The sequence below is a fragment of the Mus pahari genome, chromosome 3, assembly GCF_900095145.1.
Source record: "Mus pahari chromosome 3, PAHARI_EIJ_v1.1, whole genome shotgun sequence".
Classification (NCBI taxonomy): domain Eukaryota; kingdom Metazoa; phylum Chordata; class Mammalia; order Rodentia; family Muridae; genus Mus; species Mus pahari.
The window spans coordinates 78,878,951-78,891,029 of NC_034592.1; the positions used below are offsets into that span (position 1 = coordinate 78,878,951).

Here is a 12,079-nt window from a genome sequence, read left to right on the forward strand (position 1 = left end):
GAAAAAGAAAAGAAAAGAAAAGAAAAGAAAAGAAAAGAAAAGAAAAGAAAAGAAAAGAAAAGAAAAGAAAAGAAAAGAAAAGAAAAGAAAAGAAGAGAAAAGAAATCGGGAAGGAGTAAATTTCCACCTTCGCTAATCCACCCAGCCGCAGCCATGCTAACCACAATATTTATCTTAGCAAATGTAGAGAAAGCACAATGCACCACGTTCACCTCTAATATTCACAGCCTATGCTTGTCTGCTTTGTCTGTCTTTAACATGTAGATGAAAACTCTGAAGCCTGCACTGACAGAAAGACCACGGCTGACAGACAGCCCCACTTACAACTGAACAAACACCCCAACGGCTAGATGAGGCCACTCTCCTCACCAGCCAGCCCAGCTGACACACACCACAACCTAGGCCTCCTCAGACACTTTCCTACTTAGAGCCAAAGTGTACAAAAGCTAAACTAAACTCATGGTCATATTAACCACGATATTTTAGTATGGTCTACCAAAAATTAACAGGGCTACCCTGCTTCAAACTCGGGGTTTTGCTCTGCCTTTCATTCCCCAGTGCAGAGGCTGGAAGCAGTCTCTCCACTCATACCTGCTCCCAGAGAAGTGACTCAGACCCACGCCCCTCCACGTGGCTCCGAGGAGAAGCCCTTTTGGCAGGCTTATGCTCTATTTTATTTCTTGACTTGACAACCGGGTATGCTTATGGGGCATGGAGTGGTAGCTCGGTACATATTTGGCCAGTGGAAAGATCCAATCAGTCATCGGCATCTCCACCACCTGCCAGCAGAGCCTGTACTTGGCCTTGTGGGCATTACTGAGGATTGGTTGGGTGGCTATCCTCTAAAATGGTGGCCATAACGACAGGAGCAAATTCATGTGCATGAGTGCAGAGTAAAGTCTGTTCATCCTCTCTGAGTGAAGGAGCTATTAGCAGTGCAGGACTTGGACCTCCAGTTCACTTCTTTCAGGCACCTATAACTCTTGAAGCCAGGAGTCCCAGAGATGCTCTCTCCAATTCCTGTGCTTCATGGATCATTTAAATTTTCTTTTATGGTTTCCTTCCATAAGCATCCTTATCCTTCCATCTTAGATTATGTCAATATCTTCTTTTCCCCTCCCCCTTTCCTCCACCATCACCACCATCATCATCACCACCATCACCATCACCACTACCATCATCATCATCACCATCACCACCATACCATCAGCACCAACATCATTATAACCGCCATCACCACCACTGTCATTATCTTCTTCATCATCACTGAGGATGGGGTTTTAGGTGTGTTCCACCATACCCAGCTTTCCTTTCTTTTAAAGAATCAGCCAATCAGAAATTCTGAAAACTGGTCATGTTATAACAAGCAAAAAGACTGGCATAAATATCTAGCAAATGCAGTTATGCATGGGGGCATAACACAGGGTTTTTATTGAAAAGAGCTAGTTACAAGGTCTGGGAGGTGGCTCAGCAAGTAAAGGGCCCCTCTGAACAATGGAGCCACCTTTAAGTTCACCTCGACACTTGTGAAGATAGTGGGAGGGGGTGGGAAGGTCTCTCAGTGGAGGGGCTGCCACCCAGCCTATAAGCACTTGAGCTTGATCTTCCAGTCTTACCATTGTGCTCTGACTTCCACACACATGCCATGGCATACATGTGCGCGCGCGCGCGCACGTGTACACACACACACACACACACACACACACACACACACACACGCATGCATGCAAATAAATAATAAAGTTGTGCTCAGATCTCCACATCCATGCTGTGACACACGTACATGTACCTGTGTACATATACTTCATCCTAACACATATAATAAATAAAGTTTAAAAAATTAAAATTTTACTCAGATGATGGCTCTTCAAATCTAAAAGAGAGAATGTGACTCTTTCAGAGAATAAACATGCCATGATGTACTTTTTTCAAGCATGTGTTAGGAGACACTAAAGAATTTTCTCTGGCCAATTCTGAGTCACCTCACAGAGAGAAAACTGATGCCCCTCACAGCTTGGGCACTAACCCACCACGGTGGCTTCCAGGGTTGGCCATCCTGACTTCAGTGTAACCAGTTAAGGGGGACCAGCCATCAAAAGCACAGATACTACTGTCAGGCAATAAACTAGACCTTATCGGTGACAGCGGTGCACATTACAAACTTCAAACTCATTCCTTGCTCTAATCCATCAGAAACTTCCTGGCTTTAATAGGCACTAAGTGGCAGGGGCTTTGAAGTCCCTGGGATTAGGGTCAGTAATAGACAGGCTGAACGAGATGCTAAATGCAGGTAGGACGAACTCTTGTGCGTCCCAAATTAAAAGCAAATCCAATTAATAAAACAGGCCTCACCCTAGTTGCTGCAGTAGATGACAGGAGTGGCCAAGGCAGGGGACAAGTGCTGGAGCATCCAGCCAGCTCCTGTGAGAACCCATTTTAGGCTGCAAGGCTACAGAGGCTGTGGAGCTGACCTAATCAGAACAGCAGCTATCGCTTTTTGTTTCCTTGAAGGAGGGCTCAATATCAGAAGAGAGATAAGGGAGCAGAAAACTAATGCCCTGTAAACTGAGTTTTCATGTAAACAAATCGGCTGGGGCTGCAGAGGGAAGCTGAGACCTGTTTTCCCAAGGCGGATAGTCTTTGATCCCCTTGACTCTTAAGCTCTCAAACACTGTGGCTCCATCTATACCAGGGCTCCGAGTTCACTGGGCCACCCTAGAACACTTCTGGTGGGATGACTCCAAACAGCGGGGTCACACTGCCTTGCCCTGGCAGTGTTGTAGGCAGAGGGTGGGAGCATGGGTCCACCCCAAGGCAGTGCAGCTTAGGGGTGCAGGGAAGCCCTAGACGGCCCCTTGTGACACTACACCTCTTCATTCTCCTTACCTTCCGGAGGGTTTTTATTCTGATTATTCCAGACCACCAGCAGCTTGGACAGACTGGGCACCTTGGACACCTCGGTGATGACCCGGAAGAGGCTCTCCACTCGGTCGTAGGTGAGGACGATGGCAGTGAAGCCTTGGGACTGTGGTGGGATCAGCGGCAGGAAGAGCGGGTTGCTCACACTAGACCACTTCTGCAAGAGTGGACAGGAGGACAAGGGTCAGGGAAGGAGATGCAGCAGGTTGGCAGCTTTGCCCAACACCAGCAAGAGCTCAGCCATTCTTACAAGTGTCCCCTCCTCGCCGTCTGATACCACTGAGAAGGGCATAGAGTACATAAAATGAGAAGATGTTTCTACAGGATGGATTTAAAACACACATCTACCTCCATTTCCTCCCCAAACCACTGAGGTGGCAACTGATGACTTCAGAGGAATGGGAATTCACAACAGAAGGGAGTAGGCAGGAGAGAGCCACGGGCAGGAAAGGACCAGAGGCAGGAGAGGACCAGAGGCAGGAGAGGGCCAGAGGCAGGAGAGGACCAGAGGCAGGAGAGGGCCAGAGGCAGGAGAGGGCCAGAGGCAGGAGAGGGCCAGAGGCGGGAGAGGACCAGAGGCGGGAGAGGGCCAGAGGCGGGAGAGGGCCAGAGGTGGGAGAGGGCCAGAGGCAGGAGAGGACCAGAGGCGGGAGAGGGCCAGAGGCAGGAGAGGGCACGTGCAGGAGAGGTCAGAGGCAGGAGAGGGCATGCCCACTTGACCCAGCCAGGAGGAGCAGTGCTGAGGGCAGAGGGCATCTTAAAAGGCTGTGTGAAGACGTCAGACTCCAGCTCACAGCCCTCCTCTCTCCAACCCAGCCAGGTTGTTTCTCTGTAGAAATGGAATCTCTAGTCAGGAGCAGAGGCACAGGAGGCAAGCTAGGATAAAGCATGGATGTTGAGTGAGGAGCCCTGTGGCTGCCTTCCCTACTCCAGGCCTAGCCATGTGGCTGTCTTGGTACCTCTAGCTCCCAGGGAAGTCCCCAGGCAGCACTTGGGTCCACAAAGACCTACAGATCATCTCCTCTCTTAATCATGAACAGATTCTAGACTCACAGACAGCTCAAGAGCATCTTTAGCAGAAGTGGCACAAACCAAAGGAGCAGACAAAGCTCAGAGCAGACAGACAATGGGTACACAGAACCAAGTTAAAACAATAAATGATAGCCCCAGGGAGAAAAGGGGCTCAGCCATAAAAAGGTTTTTTATTTTAAAATATCTGTCAAAATTGGAAAGAACTCTAGGATGTTAAAAGCCATGAGGGGTGTGTGTGTGTGTGTGTGTGTGTGTGTGTGTGTGTGTGTGTGTGTGTTTTTAAGGGTGAGGTTTCTAATTTAAGAGATAGAAAAAATAGGACAGAAACCAGGGCAGTCAGTCCAGCATCCATTTTATAGGCAGTCCCAGAAACGACAAGGCAACAGCAGCCGCCACTGCCACCGCCACAACAACAGCCACCCCCAAAACCACAGACTATGAACAAATGAATCTGTCACAGAAACGAGGCATGCTCTCAGTACGCCATGGGACAGCAAAAGCTTCAGACTGCAAGGGACCAAGAAAGAGCAAACACAGGGGCTTTTAAAACAGAGAAATAAAGAAACCAAAAAGATAAAACCGTGAAACTAGCTGCCATTCCTTCACAGCGGAGCCAGGGACACTCTGCAATGGTGAATCTGGGTGTAAACACGAATTTGCTGGGCCAGTCTCAAAATCTTTCCATAAATTAGAAATTTGGTCAAAATAAAGTTTTGAAAGTAAGAGAAAAAAAGTAATAAGATCGTAGAATGTTACCTGATTTAAATATACCAGTGTTAAGTGAAAATTCTTCTGTGCTAATGACAGATAGGAAGCTATAATTAAAATAATCTTACATATTTTAAGAGCTTCCTTTGAATAGAATTCATGTTCTCTACAAGCCACCCATTTTAAGAATACAGCAGGGGCAGGGGAGATGGCCCGGTAGGTAAGCATGCTCACTCATCAAGCACAAAGGCGTTCTCGGAACCTATGTAAACACGCAGGGTGTACTCACACACATCTATAACCCAGCGCTATGGGAATGTGAGATGGATGGGTTCCTAGGGCTTGCTAGCTACCCAGGATAGCTTAACAGAAGAGCCCAGGCTGAGTGGAGATAAAAACTCAGACCGACATCCTCCTCTGGGTCTGTATGTAAAATAGGCATGCGTACCTCATCCCCCCCCCCAGCCCCTGCCCAACTACATGTGCACACACATATACTATACATACACAGAACACAATGGCTCTGGTGTGTTACATTATTTTAAAAAAACTATGATAAAATATATATGTAACATTTCCATTCTAAATGGCTTTTAAGTATACAATTGGTGTCATTAACTAGACCCACAACTGTATGTTAGCAAGTTAACAGCCCAAAACTGCAGCTTTCACTATGACAAGGACAATGTGGAAAGCCCCAGCTATCATTCTGGCTGCCCCTCAACTCCCTATAACCCTTTAGTCTCTGGATTCCCTATCAATCTTATCTATGCCACTGATAGACACCCATCACCACATATGTGACAACAGCTGTCTGCCAGATGTGACAGTGTGGGCCAGGAAATGTACACAAACACATGGGCTACACATGGGATGGGGACTCGAGGAGTCCAAACGGGATTTCTGCAGCCCTAATAAGACCAGGATATTAAAGCCTATCTGGCTAGAGATGGCCATCACCAGAATTTGCAGCCGAGAAAGCCATGATGTCACACTGACCCTAAGCTGCAGTCTGAGGACAGTGGCTGGATGTTAGTATCCGTATCCTAGAATCTTGCTCCTTCCTTGTAATCCTTTGTGCTTTCTGCTTCAAGCCTTATTCTTCATCTGGTCCTGACTTCTATGGAACTGCTAAGTCAACAGGTAGCCTTTTTCTTAAGTCACAGGCACTCTTCCAGGGCTGCTTAGGTGCCCTCTGCCATTACCATCCCAACCGACATGCCCGGACATTATGAGCCTTACGGTCCACTTGAAAAACATCATTTGAAGTGAAGGATGTTTAAGATCACCTAATGTGTGGACAGAGGCAAGGCTCAGTGAGTGGCCCCCGAGTGCCATGCACAGAGTCTCACATCCATTAGCTCATTTGAAACTCAACCCCCCAGACAGGGTTGTTCTCATCACAGGTGATAGAAGCTTGGGGTAGAGATCTCAAATTGTGTTCAATGTGATCTAGCCGGGGAGTGATGGAACTCAAACAGCCCAGGCAGTGACTTCAGCCCCTCCCACATTCCTCTACACACACACACACACACACTCAGCAAGTGGGGCTTCAGGAAGGAGAAGGGATACCAGTGGGCAATATAGCTACCTCTTCACTAAAACAATAGTCCTAAAACTTCTTGATCCTTATTATCAATTCTGGGCCAATAAGCAAGAGTCAGCCTTTAAGAACTGTGACTGTAGAGAGTACATACAAAACACACCATACATACAACACACCATACATACAACACACCATACATACAACATACCATACATACAACACACCATACATACAACACACCATACACACAACACACCATACATGCAACACACCATACATACAACATACCATACATACAACTCTGAGACAAAGTGGGCACGCAAATTTGCAAAGGCTACTATCCCACAGGTACAGATGGAAAAACGATTAAAACAACAAAATAAGGTCTCTGCTGTGGGAGGAGGTTGGAGAATGCCAACGTACTTGGATGCCTACACGGCGTGGACAGAAAAAGGTCCTGAGACATGCAAAGCCAGCCTCAGTGGATGGGCGCCCTGGAATTTAACCGGAGGCACCCTGAGGGCACTGGGCTGATTTCAAGGTGCTGCCAGGAGAAGGAGCTGTCTCTGGCCAGATGACAGGTTTCCTTCCTGGTGCCTTTAGGAAGTGGGTGGTCAGGGCAGGGAAGAAGGAAAGGGACAGTTTGCTGGGAAGGACTGTCATTCCCACACTACCCACCTGCATCCCAGCAGGCCTGGGGCACATGGGGGGGCAGATGGAAAGGCGCTCACCAGCCTGAAACCTGGCCAGCCACTTCCTGGAACTCCAGAGATTGAGATGAGCGCAGGAGGCATATGCGAGCTACAGATCCATCAGTCGGACACACTGCCAGAGGGAGGCAGCGCCACTGCCTCAAGCTTAGGAGCCAAGAGGCCTCAACCGAGTTCAGTTTCTCCTTCTTAGCAGCTATGTAACCTGGACAAAGTCCTTACACCTCCTGTGCCTCAGTTTCTCTCTCATATCCTGTGACACTGCTGCTACCTTTCTAGATGGTGCTCCTTGGCACAAAAGAGGGGAATGCACAGTCCTGGGCATCCTCGACTCCGGGGGAGGGGAGCCAGGGACTGACCTTGTGCAGTGGGTTATCACATGTCTAAGGTCTCAGCACACCGTCTATGCGAAATCGCGCCTCCTCTCCAGCATCCCCAGCGTCCTGGTTTACCTGACTTCTACTTCTGCTAATCATCCAAATAGACTATTTGTATTCCCATGATATGCTCTTTCCCTTTTGAGTCTCTGTTTCAACCACACCGAAGGCTCTGTGAGGGCAGGGGACATAACATCCAGTGCCTGCAACAGTGTCTTTTTGCACCATTTAAAGTGCTGAAGAACAGAAGACTAGTATCTGCCGACCCAGCCCTACTACAACTGTCCCCTACGTAGAGGCAGGAAGCATGAGTTTTGAAATAGTTTCCAACTTGGTTAGTTCACCTTAGAAGAGCTTCTCCAGGCTCTCACCGTGTTCAGAACTATAGAACTTTATTGCAGTGCTTAACTGACACAGAGGCCTTGCTACTGACGAGCTTTATGACATTAAAACATTTCTGTCAGCAGCCATTTCCTCATCTTTAAGAAGGGAACCATGGTAGTATCTATTTCCCTGTGGAATGGTGTTGAGTTTATATGACACTGTGTATGAACACTTAGGACAGAATACATGGCTATCAGTTTACCCTGCTTTTTACCTTGCAGTTTACTGTGTGTCTGCCACATTGGCAATGCAGAAACCACTTGTACCAGCAGTGTTCCAGGAACATGTTCTTGGTGTCTACATTTCCTAATCATGTCCTCCAAGCCTAGATGAGTGTTCAGGATGCAAAAATGAACACATTCTTCACTCACAGCAGCAAGGTGATTGGATGGGGAAGACAGCAGGGTAGAATGATAAATTACAACGCCAAACAGCAGGCAGTACAACAGGGTACCAAACAGGATTCCACAGCGCAAGCAGCGATCCAACAACACCCCGGGGAAGCAAGCTGCAGAAGGGAGAGGCAGGGGAGGGCTGCCAACTGAGCAGCTTGTGCACAGAGTTCAGAGAGACAAAAAGGATCAGAAAGGCTGAAGCCAAGGGGTGAGAAGCCCCATCCTGTGGGCCCCATCCTGAAGTCCCGGGCCTGCCTTGTTCGTTTCTTTGGAAGCTCTCTTCTCCTTTACTGATGACCTTTAAGTTCACAGGTAGGAAGCCATGGTGAGCAGCAGGCTTCTGCGCCAAGTACCACCCCCTCCCTGAACATAATCACATTTGGCTGCAGAGCTCAGCAGCAGGGTAGAGCAAAGGCAGCTTATAATTGGGGTACATGCCTTCACAGAAGTTCTGTGCCACTGGAGTAAGACCAACAAACCAAGTCCAGAGAAATATCCCACTGGAAAGGGACATTTAAAAAAAAAAAAAAGGCACTTAGTCACCTCTGAAATACCTTTCAGGACTGACCCCTGCTGGCTGGTCACAGAGAGTGTCTACAGTCTGGGACCTCTTGACCTCACTTTCTGCAGGAAATCAGGCAAGTTTAAACCTCCATAATTTACTCAAGGCTCTGGCTTCTGCCAGGAAAAAGCAAACAATGCTGTCAATTAACCCTAGTGCCTGATTAAGTCTCTACTACGGCAAGATACACCCAGCAGTGGGGACAGGAAAGAAGGCAAAGCCGTCTGTGAATTAGGATGGCAGGGTTTCCAAACCTAGTGCCTCTTGGGAATCTGCTCACTCAGAGGCATTAGGAGATGGGTGAAAATGGGAGTTATTTTAACAAAGCACTGGCCTTGGCCACACTGCCCAGCTCTTCTCTTAACCATCCTCCCGCCCTCTTGCCTCACCCCTACAATGGGTATTTGCTGTGGAAATCCCACGAAGAAACCTTTCATTGCTAAACTGCAGTCACACAAAAGCAGTTGATAATAACCATGGCAACCGTCCAGTTTCAAAGCCAGCCCTACGGAAGTGCTTGCCTTCATTTCAATGGACGGCTTGTGGGCTCCTTTCTAGAAGACTCACGTCTCAGGATGCCTCAAGAGTGGCCTGGGGAGACCAACCTTAAAGTCAAGGGCAATCAAATGGTTTCTTCTTCAAAAGACTCAAATTCGGGCTGCACATGGAGGAAGGTGTTCCTGTACCTCTGCAGCCCTGTCCTGGATTTTGTAGAATCAGAGGTTATGGTACCCTGAAGCCATCCTGACTATGGTTACTGTGCAGAAACAAAATGGCCTTTGCCGGTCATTCTGAAAAGTTCTTGCTGGGTTGACTTGGGGACCGTAAGAACCAGGAGGGGAAAGACTGCTTTTCCTGACTGACTACAGCCCTGTCAACCTGAGCAGTCTCAGTGCCAGCATAGAAGAAGCCAAGGACAACTGGAAACCCAACTCCCTGTCCTCGCCATGTCAGAGACGCTTCATGTCCCTCTGTCTAACTTCATGCAGAAACACGAGACGAGGACAGACATTAAGTCGGCCTATATTTGATGTAAACAGAGGCACTTTCCCGAGCGAAAAATGAGACGTCAGAGAAGAGAGGAAGAGGACCGGCTATTACACAGAAGCCTGGAGCCCCTGTAATGAGCAGCCTTACCTATTCCTACCTTGATAGAAAGGGCAGTCTTGTTGTTTTGAAGTTATCAACCCTTACTTCAATGTGGTTTCAATTATGAATTACCAGACTAGAGGGGGTGGGGGAGAAAGCTTTGATTTATTCTTTTTGCTCCAATTATGCATGATGTGTTTCCACAGAAGACTTTGAAAAGTATTTCATCATGCCTCTTATCCTGCAATGGTCAAAGGGCAACACCGACAGGAGTTAACCCTTTCCTTCCTGTCCAGGTTCAAAGAGACTATGGGTGAATGTGGGCCACGGGCTCTGAAGCAAAGGAAGCCACGAGAGGGTTAAGAGTTCTCATCATGTTACTCGCTCGCACAAGGATGGTGTCCCCTGTCCAAAATGGTGAGATGATATTTATGTTAATGGTTACTGGGAGATATGAAAGGGGCAATCAGTAATGTGGCCCATGCTGCCTTAACCATTAAACCTCTACAGCCCCGACTGCCCACAGCTTGCTCCCAGAGCTTGCTGACAGGCTATGTGCCTCCAAGCAGATTTCTTAGTTCACAGCGGAAAGAACTGAAGACAAATGTAGACTCATCGTCCTGCCTCCCAAATAATAACAGGTTGCTCTGAAAAAAAAAAAGAATGCCAGAGGCCAAACTTCACTGGTGACACATGAAACAGACATAGGGGTGACAGAGATCAAAGACCAGAAGACTAAGACAACTGTCAACTCCAGGGAGAGTTAGCTGCCAGTCAGGAGCTCTGCCGCCTGCCTCCATGTTAGTCTCCATGAGCTGCTTGCTGCCACGGTACAGGGGGATGCCTCCCTTGTCATGTCTGAAGACACCGAGAGCCACAGTGATGAGGGTACATTCAAACATTTCTCTGTCCTCCAGATAATGGGGTCTTCTCTGGAGACCTGGCTCACGACGGACCTCACATGTATTTGTAATAATTTGCCCGTGGTTTGTTGGTCTTCCTGGGTCTGAGGCCTGGCCCTGTGTAACAGTTCTTCAAACTCTCAGCCACCTTCCTTTCCAAAAAAGCCTCTTTCTCTTGCACTTCTCTCCTCCTGCTGCTCCAAGTGGGAGTGTTGGCTGCATACCTCTGCTCTCCACACCACGTCAGTTTCCACCGCTGTCTCTCTGGGCTGTGTTCTAACCCTTCCTTTGGACCTCATCCTCTAGTCTAAATGGGGAGTCTCGATAACTTGGTTTCTACTGCTCTTACTCGGGCTTCATGATTTTGTGACTTCTGATGGGGGCTCCTCACTTCTCTTGGCACTTCACTAAAAGGATTGAGACCTAGACTGAAGGCAGGTCTGAGTTTCAGGGCCATGCTCTATCCAGTTTCCTCTCGCTGTATCAGGACTAACCTCATGGTGTGACCCTGGCCCACAGCCCACATGGGGTGGGATGGTTTGTGAGCACAGGCCTCAGCACTGAGCCAATCTAGGCAGGTCCCATCTTCATGTCACACAGACACAGCTCTCCATGTCTTGGTCTGGATGGGTCACAGGTGACAAATCCTGTTCCTTATCTCCCCACTTCACATAATGGTCATGTTGAATCTCCACATCAAAGGTTATGGACTTCCACAGTGAACACTTGCTGTGCGCCCATCTTCCTGGGGCAGCAAGGGCTAATCTGTTTCAGGGCTCAGCTTCCTTTCCTGGCAGCTCAGCAACTAGTTAAAACTGACCCATGGTACTTCTCTGGTAGATTACTACTCAGTTGAGAGAGATCTTCCTGCATTCACATGGCCAAGTTAGTCATGCACTCCCACGTGCCTTGTTTAATTTGAGAGCCAAGTTTGTGTGTAAGTTTGCTGAAAATAATTCTCATGAAAATTGGCAGTGATTAAATAACAGTTGAAACGATGGAAACAGATACTTTCTACACAGGATAGGCTAGAGTTTTTCAGATCCGTTTTGTCACCAAAAAGGTGAGGTGGTCCATCACTATGGATGATGGTGATGGTGACTCTGTGGTGCTGCGGTCACTCCCAGGGCTTCCTGCACTCTAGGCAGGCAGTTCTAGGAACTGCACCCTAGCCCAGAGGAAGGTCCTGCATGTCTCACTCCCTTCGCCAGTCAGAACCAAGTTAGCAGAGTGCTGCTGTTGGGTGAGAGGATCCACAACAGAAAGATTTAAGACAGTCACCTGGGTATGAAGAAAGTCCCGCTGTAAACAGAGTGCCATCCCATTGTAAATTCCTGTTTCCATGTGATAAGGCACTGGATAGCCTGACCTCTACCTGTGGTTCTTGCATACAAAGATTCAATGAAATGTGGGTTGAAAACACTTCAGAAAAATGCTAATTCTATAAGGAACATG

At 48.0% G+C, this 12,079-nt stretch overlaps 1 protein-coding gene across 2 annotated transcripts in view; it reads right to left on the minus strand.

Annotated features, from left to right (window-relative positions):
- Nucleotides 1-12,079, minus strand: part of Ext2 (exostosin glycosyltransferase 2) — a 126,888-nt gene that overhangs the window by 37,696 nt on the left and 77,113 nt on the right. For both annotated transcript variants that reach the window (XM_021192542.1, XM_029536400.1), the window contains exon 9: nt 2,887-3,076. In XM_021192542.1, the coding sequence (XP_021048201.1) occupies nt 2,887-3,076 (190 nt within the window). The remainder of the gene's footprint in view (nt 1-2,886; nt 3,077-12,079) is intronic.